This window comes from Macaca nemestrina, chromosome 9 (assembly GCF_043159975.1).
Source record: "Macaca nemestrina isolate mMacNem1 chromosome 9, mMacNem.hap1, whole genome shotgun sequence".
Lineage (NCBI taxonomy): Eukaryota > Metazoa > Chordata > Mammalia > Primates > Cercopithecidae > Macaca > Macaca nemestrina.
The window spans coordinates 88986032-89002783 of NC_092133.1; the positions used below are offsets into that span (position 1 = coordinate 88986032).

The 16752-nt window shown below is 40.4% G+C and overlaps 1 protein-coding gene and 1 non-coding gene across 4 annotated transcripts in view; one reads left to right on the forward strand and one right to left on the reverse strand.

Annotated features, from left to right (window-relative positions):
• LOC112427542 (BMS1 ribosome biogenesis factor) overlaps positions 1-16752 on the forward strand; it is a 53242-nt gene that overhangs the window by 21897 nt on the left and 14593 nt on the right. For all 3 annotated transcript variants that reach the window (XM_071070050.1, XM_071070049.1, XM_071070051.1), the window contains one exon: positions 16470-16543. In XM_071070050.1, coding sequence (XP_070926151.1) covers positions 16470-16543 — 74 coding nt within the window. The remainder of the gene's footprint in view (positions 1-16469; positions 16544-16752) is intronic.
• On the reverse strand, positions 4391-4494 carry LOC139356461 (small nucleolar RNA U13). Its single transcript, XR_011608434.1, has one exon. It is a non-coding gene; the product is annotated as a small nucleolar RNA U13 (small nucleolar RNA).

Here is a 16752-nt window from a genome sequence, read left to right on the forward strand (position 1 = left end):
GATTTCATGGAACTTGTAAACAATTTGGGAAAATTGACATCTTAACCACATTGAGTTTTCTGATCTATGAACATAGTAACTCTCCATTTATCTTGTTCTTTACTTTCTCTCAGCAAGGTTTTCAGGATTCAGGTCTTATATCACTCTCAGCAATTTATTTTCATATCTACTTATATTTATGTATGGCTAATATATAAGAAATGCAGTTGATTTTTTTATATTGGTCTTGTATCCTGCAATCTTGCTAAATTACTTGTTAGTTCTTTTTTTTTGTTTTTGAGACAGAGTCTCATTCTGTCACCCAGGCTGGAGTGCAGTGGCATGATCTCAGCTCACCGCAGCCTCTGCCTTCCAGGTTCAAGCAATTCTCATGCCCCAGCCTCGCGAGTAGCCGAGATTACAGGCAGCCACTACCACGCCCGGCTAGTTTTTTTATTTTTAGTAGAGACGGGGTTTTACCACGTTGGCCAGGCTAGTCTCAAACTCCTGACCTCAAGTGTGTGTTTGGAGGGGAGGGGTAAACTTTGACTAAACAATATTCATGGTTTTCTAAGTAAATACTTCTTACTACCCCAAGGATTCTTTTCTTTTATGCTGCTTTTTCTCCTGTTCTGCCTGGGCTTCCAAGTTCTGCTTTGACCTTTCACCCTGGTCCAATCTCATATGGTCCCCCCAGTTTCTGTGCGGGATGGTTCTGGGAGCCAAGCAGGATTCTCGTTATCTACAGAAAGACCGAGATAGATCCCAGTGGTTTTACTTTCTTTCTTTCCTATCTGGGTGACTTAATTTTTCTTGCCTTACTGCCCTGGCCTAAACTTCCAGGACAGTGTGGGTTAGAAGTCAAAGTAAACATCCTTGCTTTGTCCTGATTTTGCTTATTTTCCATGTGAACTTAAGAATCGCCTTTTCTGGCTGGGCGCAGTGGCTCACGCCTATAATCCTAGTACTTTGGGAGGCTGAGGCGGGCAGATCATGAGGTCAGGAGTTTGAGATCAGCCTGGCCTGGTGAAACCCCATCTCTACTAAAAATACAAAAATTAGCTGAGCATGGTGGCACATGCCTATAATCCTAGCTACTCAGGAGGCTGAGGCAGGAGAATTGCTTGAACCCAGGAGGTGGAGGTTGCAGTGAGCTGAGATCGCGCCACTGCAGTCCAGCCTGGGCAACAGTGCGAGACTCCGTCTCAGAAAAAAAAAAAAAAGAATCACCTTTTCTATTTCCAAAAGAAAAGTTTGTGGTACGTTTTTTCCTAATTAAACTTTTAAGTTTGAGGTAATTGTAGATTGACATGCACTTGTAAGAACGAATACAGAGAGATCTCCTGTATCTTATACTATAGCACTATCTATATATATGTACTGTGTATACTATGTGTACTGTAATACAAGGTCACAGCCTGGATGCCAACGTTGATACAATCTGCTGATCCTCTGTAGATTTTTCCAGTTTTACCTGTGTGTGTGTGTTTTACGTTTGTGCGTATATACTTCTGTGCTCTTTTATCACATGTGTAGGTTTGTGTGTCTACCAACAGTTAAGATACAGAGCAGTTCCATCACAAGGATCGCTTGTATTGCTGTTTTATAAACACACCCACGCCCCTGCTGTTTCCCAGCCCCCAGTTCCTTCCCTTGTGAACCATAATGTGTTTTCTGTTTCTACAATTTTGTCATCTTCAAGAATGTTAAATAAACAAAATAATACAGTCTATAACCTTTTGTAAGGGGCTTTTTTTCACTCAGCATAATTTCCTGGAGATCCATTCAAGTTGGTACATATACCATAGTTCATTCCTTTTTATTGCTGAGTAGTGCTGCATTGTGTGGATGTACCGGTTTGTTTAACCATTCATCTAAGATCAAGCTGGGTTGTTTTCAGTTTGTTTTGTTTTGTTTTCAGACAGGGTCTTGCTCTGATGCCCAGTCTGGGTGCAATGGTGTGGTATTGGCTCACTGTAGCCTCGATCTCCTAGGCTCAAGTAATCTTCCCACATCAGCACCCGCAAGGAGCTGGGACTACAGGCATGCACCACCGCCTGGCTAATATTTTTTTATTTATTTGCTTGTTTTATAGAGACAAGATCTTGCTGTGTTGCTCAGGCTGGTCTTGAACTCCTGGCCTATTTTCAATTTTTGCCTATTAGAATTGAGCTACTATGAACATTTGTATACAGGTTTTTGTGTAAATATGCACTTCCCATTTTTCTGGGAAATAAATGCCCAATAATGCAATTGCTGGGTCATACGGTAATTGCACAGTTTCATAGGAGACTGCCAGAGTAGTTGGGCCATTTGATGTTTCTACCCGCAATTATGTAAGTGATCCAATTTCTTTACATCCTTGCCAATGTGTGGTGTTCTCATTGTTGTTTATTCTAGCTATTCTAATAGGTATGTGATATTTCATTGTGGTTTTAAGTTATACTTCCCCAGTGGCTAATAATGGTGAGCATTTTTTCATGTGTTTATTTGCATTTTTATCTCTTCTATACAGATAAAAAATGTCTGGGGATGTCTTTTTTTTTGCATTTTTAAAAATTGGGTTGCATTGGGTACTGTGAGTTCATTATATATTTAACTCCATTGTCAGATGTGTGATTTGCAGATACTTTCTCCTAGTCTGTAGTTTTCATTTACTTAACAGGGCCTTTCACAGAGCAAAAGTTTTTATTTTTGATGAAATCCAATTTGCCAGTTTTTTTTGTTTTTTGTTTTAGGGAATATGAAACTTGTATCAAGTCTAGGAATTATTTCCTATTCTTTGATCCTGAAGTTTTTCTCCTATGTTGTTTTCTAAAAGTTTTACAGTATTTTTTGTTTTCTCTTTACACCCATGATCTATTTTGATTTTTTCATTTTATGAGATATGAGACTTAGGTCAAGGTTTGTATTTTCGCCTGCGGTTGAATAATTTTTCTAGCACCATTTATTTTATTGAATTGCTTTTGACTTTTGTAAAAAGTTAGTTGAGCATCTTTGTGTGAATCTGTTTCTGGGTTCTCTTGTATTCCACTGACTTCATGTATCAATCCTTTGGCCAGTACGACCCTTGCTGTCTAGGTTCCTGTAGCTTTATAGTGAGTGTTAATGTTGAGTAGAGTGACTCCTCTTACTTTATTCTTCTTTTTCAAGATTGGTTAAGCTATACCAAGGCTTGTGACTTTCCATATAAATTTTAGAATAAACTTGTTTATGTCTACAACAACTTAGCTGGGATTTTGATAGGGATTGCATTAAACCCATAGATCAGTTTGAGGGGAGAATCTTTTTCTATTTTGAGTATTAAAATATATGAATACAGTATATTTATTCATTTTAGTTTTTTATTTCTTTCATCAGTATTATGATTTTCAGCATACTGGTTGAGAATATGTTTTGATAAGTTTAGACCTAAGTATTTCATTTTGATTGATTTTCATTTGTTTATCTTTTATCCTGCTAAACTCATTTATTAGTTGTAGAAGGATTTTGTTTTGTTTCGTCTTTGTAGATTGCCTGGTATTGTCTACACAGACAGTTGTGTAGAAAACATAGAGACAGTGTTATTTCTTTATTTTCAACCTGTATGGCTTTATGGCTTTTCCTTCTTTTTTTTTTTTTTAATTAAATTTTTTGGGGGTAGTGATGGGGTCTCACTATGTTGCTCAGACTGCTCTCAAACTCCTGAACTCCAGTGATCTGCCTGCCTCAGCCTCCCAGAGTGCTGGGATTATAGGCGTGAGCAACCACACCCGGCCTTCTTTCTGTTTTAAATTTTTCTGCCTTAATTCAGTGACTGGACTTTTAGTACAATGTGGAGTAAGAGTGCTGGGAGTGGACTTCCTATGTTGTTCCCAGTCTTTTCACTGTTATTTATTTATTGTCATGATTGGATGTTGAATTTTGTCTAATGCCTTTTGGTGTCAGTTGATATGATCATCTGGATATGAGTTTCATTCTTTACTCTTTTGATATAGATTACACTGATCCTTTTATTTTTTGAGACACAGTCTTCCTCTGTCACCCAGGCTGGAGTACAGTGGTGCGATCATGGCTCACTGCAGCCTTGACCTCCTGTGCTCCAGTGATCCTCCTTCCTCCACCACCCAAGTAGCTGGGACTACACTTGTGTGCTATCATGCCTGGCTAATTTTTTTTTTTTTTTGTAGAGCCAGGTCTTACCGTGTTGCCTAGGTTGGTCTTGGCTTCAAGGGAACTCTTGGCTTCAAGGGATCCTGCCACTTCAGCCTCCCAAGCATTAGGTTTACAGGCAGGAGCCACCGCATCTGGCCTGATTAATTTTTTGAATGTCAAAGCAGTCTTGTATTCCTGGAATAACTCTCACTTGATCATGAATGAAAATGAAGATGCAACATATGGAAATATGTGTGTTCTTTGTTTTTTCTTTTCATGTCAGATGGTTAATGTGCTAATGTTGTAACAAGGGTCAAGGGTGGCATATCCCACATATATGCGTGAATACCCAGTCGTCACACTTATGAACTATGAAAAGATCGCCATGTGAAAATTTTTAAACAAATCTTTTTATGTGTTGTTGGATTCCATTTGGTAGTATTTTGTTGAGGACTTTTTCATTCATGAGAGATATTGGTCTGTGGGTTTTTTGTTTTGTTTTGTTTTTTCTTTTTGTGGGGGTACTGTCTTCATCTGATTTTGGCATTGGGATAATACTAGCCTCATAAAAAGAGTTGCAAAGTGTTCCCTATTCTGTTTTCTGGAAGAGTTTGCATAGAATTGGGATGAATTCTTTAAATATTTGGTGTAATTCTGCAGTGAAACCATCTGTGCCTGGAGATTTCTTGTTCCAGAAGCTCTTAATTACAAATTTTATGTCTTTAATGGTTATAAGACGATTCAGATTATCTATTTCATCTTGCCTGAATTTTGGTAGTTTATGATTTTCAAGGTATTTCAAGTCCTGTTAGGGAAGTGGAAGTTGCACTGAGTGCCTTGAAGAGACCAGCTTGAGTAGTCTGAGGGTGATGTTTCGAGTATTTGCTTAACACTCTTTAACGGCTGCGGGAGCCTTTTTGATAACCCCTGTTTTATTCGTGATGTTGTTGGTTTGTGTCTTCTCTGTTTTTATCTTTGTCGTAAAATTTATTAGTTTTGTTGATTCTATTCAAATAACCAGCTTTTTGTTTCATTGATTTTCTCTGTTTTTCTGTTTTCAATTTTATTGATTTCTGCCCTTTATTTTTTATTTATTTAGTTAGTTTTTTTTTTTTTTTGAGACTGAGTTTCACTCTTGTTGCCCAGGCTGGAGTGCAATGGCACGATCTTGGCTCCCTGCAACCTCCGCCTCTGGGTTCAAGTGATACTCCTGCCTCAGCTTCCCAAGTAGCTGGGATTGCAAACATGCACCACCACCCACAGCTAATTTTTTGTTATTTTTTGTAGAGACGGGTTTCTCCATGTTGGTCAGGCTGGTCTCAAACTCCCTACCTCAGGTGATCCACCCGCCTTGGCCTCCCAAAGTGCTGGAATTACAGGCATGAGCCACCACGCCCGGCCAATTTCTGCCCTTATTATTTCTATTCTTCTGTTTGGGGTTTGTTAATCTTGAAGTTTCTTAGGTTATTGGTTTATCTTTTCTCATTTCTAATGTGAGCATTTAGTGCTTAAGTTTCCTTCTCTGTACTGCTGTGCTGTACCCCACAAATGTTCATGTGTTGTATTTTCATTCATATTTCCTTTGGGACTTCTTTTTGGCCCATGCATTATTTATATATATGTTGTTTTAATTATCAAGTACTTAGAGAGTTTCCTGTCTTTCTGTTATAGATTTCTAGCTTGATTACATTATGTTCTGAGAACATATTCTTATGATTTGAATTCTTTTAGATTTGCTGTGTTTTCTTTTATTGCCCCAAATGTATTTCATCTTGGTAGATTTCTGTTGGCTTTAAAAATGTGTGTATTTTGCTGTTGGGGAGTGGGGTGTTGTACAGATGTCAGATTTTGCTGGTTGACTATTCAGATCTTTTGTAAATCCTTACTCCTTTGCTGCCTAGTTTCACTCTGTCACTTATGCTAGAGTGCAGTGGCACGAACATGACTCACTGCAGCCTTGACCTCCTAGGCTCAAGCAGTTCCCCTGGCTTAACCTCCTGAGTAGCTGGTACTATAGGTGTGTGCCGCCATACCTGGCTAATTTTAAAATTTTTTGGAGAGACGGGGCCTTGCTATGTTTCCCACGCTCAAACTCCTGCCACAAGCAATCCTTTGTCTTGGCCTCCCAGAGTGCTGGGATTACAGGCATGAGCCACTGCGCCCAACCTCTGCCTAGTTTTAACAGTTGCTGAGAGGAGGATGTTGAAGTAGATGTCTTCTTGGTGGGTTAATCCTTTTGTCATTAAGCAATTGTTATGGTCACTTCCTTTTCACGCCATTGGTGAAGGAGGGGTCCCTGCCCTAAAGTGTAGGAGATGGCTGAACACAACACCTGGTGTGGATGGATGAGATTGACAGCAGTGTTTTAGTCACATATACCCACAGCTCAGAGGAGGACACTGAATGCCACACAGGGTCAGATGGGCACCGTACTCTGTAGCGGAGTGAGGGCTGGGGTCTGAGGAGGCAGGCAGGCTTGGTAGTAAAAAGAGCGCACAATGACTAATGGTTCCTGAGGGGGAATGCAATTGGCTTGTTTGAATAAATTCATGGGCTGGCAGACAGGTGAAGTGAAACTTCTTAGGCTGAGGTGCAGCTGCTCTGGCTGATAAAAGAACTAGCCAGGTGGGGAGCCTTTCCTGCTGGGTGGCAGGGTAGGAGCTGTCTGTCAGAAACAGGAAAACCCATGGCTAGGCCTTTGGGGCCCTGTAAGGCTCAAAGATGTCAAGGCAGCATAGGAAATTTTAGATCTTAAAATTCAGCGAAGACCCTCTCTCCAGCTCTGGTAAATTATTTTGCTTGAAGTCTACTTCATGAGATATTAATATATTCATTCCTGCTTCCTTAAAAAATTAATGATTATATAAGATATCTTTCTCCATTCTTTTACCTTCAGCCTACTTAGGTCCTTAAGTGAGTTTGAAGTTTCTTACGAACAGTATCTAGTTGGGCCATGTGTTTATTTTAGGCTCTCCATCAATCTGTCTTTTGGTTTATTTAGACCATTTACATTTAAGGTGCTTATTATTACATAATTGCTTATATCTGATGTTTTTATTATTTGCTTTTTTGTTTCCTTTTTCTTTAGCTCCATCTTGATCTATTTCTGTATAATGTTGTTGCGTGTACCTCTTTGTATAGTCTTAAAGTGTTTGCTCTGGATGTTACAATATGCGTTGTAATATAGTAGTCCACTGGTACCAGTATTTACCACTTCAAAGTGTGGAAACCTGCCTTGCATTTATGTCTCTTTACCTTTTCCACTTTTATAAATCACTGGCTTGAGTATTAGGTGGTGATATAGTTTTTGTTTGAGTCGTCAAATGTGATTTTAAGAACTATGGATTGTCTAGTGTGTGGTTTCCACATTTCTGGTCTTTCCTTTGTCCCTCCTCCCATAGTCCCATATTCATCCCTTCTGCATAAGAACTTTCTGTAGTCATTTTTTTTATTTTGATTTTTTTGTTTTAATTTTTTGTGTAGTGGAAATGACAGAATATATTTCTGTAGCCACTTTTTAGCATTTCTAAATTTACCAGTGACAAATTCCTATATTCTCTTCCTCTGAGAATGTCTTTATTTCTCTCTTCATTTCTGAAGGGTAGTTTCATGGGATATAGAATTTGTAGCCAACATGTTTTTTTGTTTGTTTTTTTGTTTTTAAGCACTTGAAAATGTTGTGCCACTTCCTTCTGGCCTCCATGATTTTAGAGGAGAAATACACTGGCATTTGAGTTGGCGTGTCCCTGCTGGCATTCTGCCTTTTTTGATCTTTGTTTTTAGTTTTGAAAGTTTAATCAGTGTTGCTTTCTTTTGGTATACTTCCAGGTTTGCTCAGCTTCTTGAATCTGTAAGTTTATATCTTTCACCAAATGTGGGAAGCATCAGGAATTAGTTATTTGCATGCTTTCGCAGCTCTGGTCTCCTATGGGACTCAGATAACATAAATGTGGGGTCTTTTGTTATTGTCCCACAGGTCCATGCAGCTCTGTTCATTTGTTTTCAGGTTATTTTCTCTCTATTTTTCAGACTGGGTGAATTCTGTTGATCAGGTTTCAGCTTCTCTGATTCTGTCCTCTGTCACCTCCACTTTTACTCAATAGAACCCATCCAGATAGATTTTTTTTTTTAAATTCTGTTACTGTATTTTATATTTCTGTAATTTCCATTTGATTCTTCTTCAGTTTCTTTGCTGACATTTTCAGTTCTTTGTTTGTTGCCATAGGATTTGTAGTTGCTTGTTGAAGCATTTTTATACTGACCACTATAAGCGATGATGGTTCCAACATCTGCCTATGTAATTTTTTTATTTTTGCAGGCAGTCTTGTTTCGGTTTAGTCTATAGGTCCTGGTCTACTTTGTGGGCTGTAATTCCATTGACAATTTAATTTCAGAGCCTTCATGGTGTTATTTTGGTCTGTTTGGCGTATCTGGTATCACTGGGGTTCTCCCACCAGTCCCTGCTGATGCCCACCTGAGGGAACAAGGGAGCTGCCCCAGGCTGGGCCACCTGCTGCAGCTAGGTGGGTGGGGAATGGTGGTTGTCTTGGTGTGTGGAGCTGGTTTTCTTGTTGTGGGGAAGATCTCCTTTGATCTGGGAGGACTGAGTCTGCCTGGGTTGCCTTCTATTGCTACCTTGGAGTTGGGAGACTCTGGGCCTGGGTCACCTTCCTATTGGATGAGGTCCAAGGAGACACCTGGCCACTATACATTCCCTAGTCCTAGAGTGTGTCAGCAGCCTTTTTCTTTCCACCTTTCAGAATTCTCCATTGATCATCTCCTGTCTATTATTTCTAGAGTTTAGGTTACACTTTTTAGGAGGGAATAATGTGTTATCTTCTCTAGATCAGAAATCCTTAGTGGTGGTTTTGGGTTGTAACTGTGCTAAAAGGAGAATTGGCGTATTTGTGAAGTCGAGTCTTTCTTTTGAAATGAGAACATATCATTATTCCGTAGATAATATTTACAACACCTACTTCCTTGGGTTGAAGAATGTGGTTAAGCTTAGGAAAGTACTTAATGCAGTGCCTGGTGTGCAGAGCACATACGAGTGTTGGTGGTGATGCTATTCCTTTCATCCTTTGGTAGCATATTAAAGCTTTTCTTCTTTTTTTTTTTTTTAAATAAAGTTCTGGTGCATTTCTTGTTAGGTTTATTCCTATTTTATCCTTTTTTGCTTTTATTACAAATAGGCGCTTCCTATCTATTATAACTTCTACCTGGTTCTTTGGCCCTTAAGTGAAAATGTTTTAATAGCCTTCTAAACATTGCTCTCCCAAATGAGTTTTAACTTGCCTGTTTCTTTTGTTTTCCTTTTTTTGAGACAGGGTCTCACTCTGTCACCCAGGCCAGAGTTCAGTGATGCAATTTGGCTCACTGCAACCTCTGCCTCCCAGGCCCCCAAACTGCTGGGTTTACAGTCATGAGCCACTGCACGCAGCCTTACTTGTCTATTTCTTTTAGGAGTGGGAACTGTAATTGAGCCCAGAGCTCCAAAAACAAATGAAGGAATGAATGAGTGAATAAGCTCTTCCCATGGGTTTGGTGTGGTTTGGGGCTCTACTCTTTTTTTTTTTTTTTTTTTTGGGTAGGCAGGGATTCTTTTTTTTTTTTTTTTTTTTTTTTCTTTTCTTTTCTTTTATTATACTTTAAGTTCTAGGGTACATGTGGATAATGTGCAGGTTTGTTACATATGTATACTTGTGCCATGTTGGCGTGCTGCACCCATCAACTCGTCAGCACCCATCAACTCGTCATTTACATCAGGTATAACTCCCAGTGCAATCCCTCCCCCCTCCCCCCTCCCCAGGATAGGCCCCGGTGTGTGATGTTCCCCTTCCTGAGTCCAAGTGATCTCATTGTTCAGTTCCCACCTATGAGTGAGAACATGGGGTGTTTGGTTTTCTGTTCTTGCGATAGTTTGCTGAGAATGATGGTTTCCAGCTGCATCCATGTCCCTACAAAGGACACAAACTCATCCTTTTTTATGGCTGCATAGTATTCCATGGTGTATATGTGCCACATTTTCTTAATCCAGTCTGTCACTGATGGACATTTGGGTTGATTCCAAGTCTTTGCTATTGTGAATAGTGCCGCAATAAACATACGTGTGCATGTGTCTTTATAGCAGCCTGATTTATAATCCTTTGGGTATATACCCAGTAATGGGATGGCTGGGTCATATGGTACTTCTAGTTCTAGATCCTTGAGGAATCGCCATACTGTTTTCCATAATGGTTGAACTAGTTTACAATCCCACCAACAGTGTAAAAGTGTTCCTATTTCTCCACATCCTCTCCAGCACCTGTTGTTTCCTGACTTTTTAATGATTGCCATTCTAACTGGTGTGAGATGGTATCTCATTGTGGTTTTGATTTGCATTTCTCTGATGGCCACTGATGATGAGCATTTTTTCATGTGTCTGTTGGCTGTATGAATGTCTTCTTTTGAGAACTGTCTGTTCATATCCTTTGCCCACTTTTCGATGGGGTTGTTTGTTTTTTTCTTGTAAATTTGTTTGAGTTCTTTGTAGGTTCTGGATATTAGCCCTTTGTCAGATGAGTAGATTGCAAAAAGTTTCTCCCATTCTGTAGGTTGCCTGTTCACTCTGATGGTAGTTTCTTTTGCTGTGCAGAAGCTCTTTAGTTTAATTAGATCCCATTTGTCAATTTTGGCTTTTGTTGCTGTTGCTTTTGGTGTTTTAGACATGAATTCCTTGCCCATGCCTATGTCCTGAATGGTATTACCTAGGTTTTCTTCTAGGGTTTTTATGGTATTAGGTCTAACATTTAAGTCTCTAATCCATCTTGAATTAATTTTCATATAAGGAGTAAGGAAAGGATCCAGTTTCAGCTTTCTACTTATGGCTAGCCAATTTTCCCAGCACCATTTATTAAATAGGGAATCCTTTCCCCATTTCTTGTTTTTCTGAGGTTTGGCAAAGATCAGATGGCTGTAGATGTGTGGTATTATTTCTGAGGACTCTGTTCTGTTCCATTGGTCTATATCTCTGTTTTGGTACCAGTACCATGCTGTTTTGGTTACTGTAGCCTTGTAGTATAGTTTGAAGTCAGGTAGCATGATGCCTCCAGCTTTGTTCTTTTGACTTAGGATTGTCTTGGCAATGTGGGGTCATTTTTGGTTCCATATGAACTTTAAAGCAGTTTTTTCCAATTCTGTGAAGAAAGTCATTGGTAGCTTGATGGGGATGGCATTGAATCTATAAATTACCTTGGGCAGTATGGCCATTTTCATGATATTGATTCTTCCTATCCATGAGCATGGTATGTTCTTCCATTTGTTTGTGTCCTCTTTTATTTTGTGGAGCAGTGGCTTGTAGTTCTCCTTGAAGAGGTCCTTTACGTCCCTAGTAAGTTGGATTCCTAGGTATTTCATTCTCTTTGAAGCAATTGTGAATGGAAGTTCATTCATGATTTGGCTCTCTGTTTGTCTGTTACTGGTGTATAAGAATGCTTGTGATTTTTGCACATTAATTTTGTATCCTGAGACTTTGCTGAAGTTGCTTATCAGCTTAAGGAGATTTTGGGCTGAGACAATGGGGTTTTCTAAATAGACAATTATGTCATCTGCGAACAGGGACAATTTGACTTCTTTTCCTAACTGAATACCCTTGATTTCTTTCTCTTGCCTGATTGCCCTAGCCAGAACTTCCAACACTATGTTGAATAGGAGTGGTGAGAGAGGGCATCCCTGTCTTGTGCCAGTTTTCAAAGGGAATTTTTCCAGTTTTTGCCTATTCAGTATGACATTGGCTGTGGGTTTGTCATAAATAGCTCTTATGATTTTGAGATACGTTCCATCAATACGGAATTTATTGAGCGTTTTTAGCATGAAGGGCTGTTGAATTTTGTCAAAGGCCTTTTCTGCATCTATTGAGATAATCATGTGGTTTTTGTCTTTGGTTCTGTTTATATGCTGGATTACGTTTATTGACTTGCGTATGTTGAACCAGCCTTGCATCCCAGGGATGAAGCCCACTTGATCATGGTGGATAAGCTTTTTGATGTGCTGCTGGATCCGGTTTGCCAGTATTTTATTGAGGATTTTTGCATCGATGCTCATCAGGGATATTGGTCTAAAATTCTCTTTTTTTGTTGTGTCTCTGCCAGGCTTTGGTATCAGGATGATGTTGGCCTCATAAAATGAGTTAGGGAGGATTCCCTCTTTTTCTATTGATTGGAATAGTTTCAGAAGGAATGGTACCAGCTCCTCCTTGTACCTCTGGTAGAATTCAACTGTGAATCCATGTGGTCCTGGACTTTTTTTCATTGGTGGGCTATTAATTATTGCCTCAATTTCAGAGCCTGCTATTGGTCTATTCAGGAATTCAGCTTCTTCCTGGTTTTGTCTTGGGAGAGTGTAAGTGTCCAGGAAATTATCCATTTCTTCTAGATTTTCTAGTTTATTTGCATAGAGGTGTTTATAATATTCTCTGATGGTAGTTTGTATTTCTGTGGGGTCGGTGGTGATAACCCCTTTATCATTTTTTATTGCGTCTATTTGATTCTTCTCTCTTTTCTTCTTTATTAGTCTTGCTAGCGGTCTATCAATTTTGTTGATCTTTTCCAAAAACCAACTTCTGGATTCATTGATTTTTTTGGAGGGATTTTTGTGTCTCTATCTCCTTCAGTTCTGCTCTGATCTTAGTTATTTCTTGCCTCCTGCTAGCTTTTGAATGTGTTTGCTCTTGCTTCTCTAGTTCTTTTAATTGTGATGTTAGAGTGTCAATTTTAGATCTTTCCTGCTTTCTCTTGTGGGCATTTAGTGCTATAAATTTCCCTCTACACACTGCTTTAAATGTGTCCCAGAGATTCTGGTATGTTGTATCTTTGTTCTCATTGGTTTCAAAGAACATCTTTATTTCTGCCTTCATTTCGTTATGTACCCAGTAGTCATTCAGGAGCAGGTTATTCAGTTTCCATGTAGTTGAGCGGTTTTGATTGAGTTTCTTAGTCCTGAGTTCTAGTTTGATTGCACTGTGGTCTGAGAGATGGTTTGTTATAATTTCTGTTCTTGTACATTTGCTGAGGAGTGCTTTACTTCCAACTATGTGGTCAATTTTGGAATAAGTGTGATGTGGTGCTGAGTAGAATGTATATTCTGTTGATTTGGGGTGGAGAGTTCTGTAGATGTCTATTAGGTCTGCTTGCTGCAGAGATGAGTTCAATTCCTGGATATCCTTGTTAACTTTCTGTTTCGTTGATCTGTCTAATGTTGACAGTGGGGTGTTGAAGTCTCCCATTATTATTGTATGGGAGTCTAAGTCTCTTTGTAAGTCTTTAAGGACTTGCTTTATGAATCTGGGTGCTCCTGTATTGGGTGCATATATATTTAGGATAGTTAGCTCTTCCTGTTGAATTGATCCCTTTACCATTATGTAATGGCCTTCTTTGTCTCTTTTGCTCTTTGATGGTTTAAAGTCTGTTTTATCAGAGACTAGTATTGCAACCCCTGCTTTTTTTTGTTCTCCATTTGCTTAGTAGACCTTCCTCCATCCCTTTATTTTGAGTCTATGTATGTCTCTGCATGTGAGATGGGTCTCCTGAATACAGCAGACTGATGGGTCTTGACTCTTTATCCAGTTTGCCAGTCTGTGTCTTTTAATTGGAGCATTTAGTCCATTTACATTTAAGGTTAATATTGTTATGTGTGAACTTGATCCTGCCATTATGATATTAACTGGTTATTTTGCTCGTTAGTTCATGCAGTTTCTTCCTAGCCTCAATGGTCTTTACATTTTGGCATGTTTTTGCAATGGCTGGTACCGGTTGTTCCTTTCCATGTTTAGTGCTTCCTTCAGTGTCTCTTGTAAGGCAGGCCTGGTGGTGACAAAATCTCTAAGCATTTGCTTATCTTTAAAGGATTTTATTTCTCCTTCACTTATGAAACTTAGTTTGGCTGGATATGAAATTCTGGGTTTAAAATTCTTTTCTTTAAGAATGTTGAATATTGGCCCCCACTCTCTTCTGGCTTGTAGAGTTTCTGCCGTGAGATCTGCTGTTAGTCTGATGGGCTTCCCTTTGTGGGTAACCCGACCTTTCTCTCTGGCTGCCCTTAAGATTTTTTCCTTCATTTCAACTTTGGTGAATCTGGCAATTATGTGTCTTGGAGTTGCTCTTCTCGAGGAGTATCTTTGTGGCGTTCTCTGTATTTCCTGAATTTGAATGTTGGCCTCCCCTAGTAGGTTGGGGAAGTTCTCCTGGATGATATCCTGAAGAGTGTTTTCCAACTTGGTTCCATTTTCCCCCTCACTTTCAGGCACCCCAGTAAGACATAGATTTGGTCTTTTTACATAATCCCATACTTCTTGCAGGCTTTGTTCATTTCTTTTTCTTCTTTTTTCTTTAGGTTTCTCGCTTCATTTCATTCATTTGATCCTCAGTCGCTGATACTCTTTCTTCCAGTTGATCGAGTCGGTTACTAAAGCTTGTGCATTTGTCACGTATTTCTTGTGTCATGGTTTTCATCTCTGTCCATTCGTTTATGGCCTTCTCTGCATTAATTATTCTAGTTATCAATTCTTCCACTTTTTTTTCAAGATTTTTAGTTTCTTTGCGCTGGGTACGTAATTCCTCCTTTAGCTCTGAGAAGTTTGATGGACTGGAGCCTTCTTCTCTCATCTTGTCAAAGTCATTCTCCGTCCAGCTTTGATCCATTGCTGGCAATGAGCTGTGTTCCTTTGCAGGGGGCGATGCGCTCTTATTTTTTGAATTTCCAGCTTTTCTGCCCTGCTTTTTCCCCATCTTTGTGGTTTTACCTGCCTCTGGTCTTTGATGATGGTGACGTACTGATGGGGTTTTGGTGTGGGTGTCCTTCCTGTTTGATAGTTTCCTTCTAACAGTCAGGACCCTCAGCTGTAGGTCTGTTGGAGATTGCTTGAGGTCCACTCCAGACCCTGTTTGCCTGGTTATTAGCAGCAGAGGCTGCAGAAGATAGAATATTGCTGAACAGCGAGTGTACCTGTCTGATTCTTGCTATGGAAGCTTCCTCTCATGGGTGTACTCCACCGTGTGAGGTGTGGGGTGTTGGTCTGCCCCTAGTGCGGGATGTCTCCCAGTTAGGCTACTCAGGGGTCAGGGACCCACTTGAGCAGGTAGTCTGTCCGTTCTCAGATCTCAACCTCCGTGTTGGGAGATCCACTGCTCACTTCAAAGCTGTCAGACAGAGTCGTTTGTGTCTGCAGAGGTTTCAGCTGCTTTTTGTTGTTGTTGTTGTTGTTTAGCTGTGCCCTGTCCCCAGAGGTGGAGTCTACAGAGACAGGCAGGACTCCTTGAGCTGCTGTGAGCTCCACCCAGTTGGAGCTTCCCAGCCACTTTGTTTATCTACTTAAGCCTCAGCAATGGCGGGTGCCCCTCCCCCAGCCTCGCTGCTGCCTTGCGGGGGGACTGCTGTGCTAGCAATGAGGGAGGCTCCGTGGGCGTGGGACCCTCCCGGCCAGGTGTGGGATATAGTCTCCTGGTGTGCCTGTTTGCTAAGATCCTTGGTAGAGTGCAGTATTGGGGTGGGAGTTACCCGATTTTCCAGGTGTTGTGTGTCTCAGTTCCCCTGGCTAGGAAAAGGGATCTGGGGCTCTACTCTTAATCTAAATGCTATGTTTTATATAATCTAAGATTTCCCCTAGGTGTGTTACACGATTGTGTTGTGTTGAACTCACATTGAGACTCCTTTTCACATGTGCTGGTATCAGCGTGGGGCTTTTCTATTCACTCTTTGAACTATTCATTTGGGGGACACAGATAGACCTCTGTGTCTTTTGAGTGTCCATTGGTTGGGTGCAGTGGCTCATGCCTGTAATCCCAGCACTTTGGAAGGCTGAGGAGGGCAGATCATGAGGTCAGGAGTTTGAGACCAGCCTGGCCAATATGGTGAAATCCTATCTCTACTAAAAATACAAAAATTAGCCAGGCCTGGTGGCGGGTGCCTATAATCCCAGCTACTAGGGAGACTGAGGCAGTAGAATTGCTTGAACCCGGGAGGCAGAGGTTAAAGTGAGCCAAGATCATGTCACTACACTCCAGCTTGGGTGACAGAGCAAGACTCCATCTCCAGGAAAAAAAAAAAAAAAACAGTATCCATTATCTATACTGGAAAAATTGAAATTGGGATTTTGACTAAGTGTGGAAATGTGGATTGGGTCCATTTAGTTTACCTAAACAGATGATGAAATACTAATTGTTTTACGAAACATTCCCTAGTGCAGTTTTGCCTGTGTGTGTAGTGACGGGAAGTGAGAATGAGGCTTGGAGCGTGGAGTGTGCTGTGGGCCTGTGGTGGGTGGGGCCAGCAGCACCTGCATGCCTGGCTCACGGAGTAGCCTTTGGGTGTTCTTTTCCCAGAGGAGCTCTACGGTGACTTTGAAGACTTGGAAACAGGGGATGTGCACAAGGGAAAATCAGATTCCGATACTCAGGTATGACTTTGCTGTGGCTGGCTGTTCTTGGTCATTGTGTTCTGAGAGAGGCCCACATCGAGAAATGCAGATCTTACTTGTGATGTGTGAAGATTGCAGACTGGATGGATAGATTCCTTCCTAAAGGGTGGGGATGTGGGGACCAAAGAGAAGCTTTCTTGTTTACTTGTTAAGTTTTGGATAATAATTACTACCGCTTCTTGCCACAG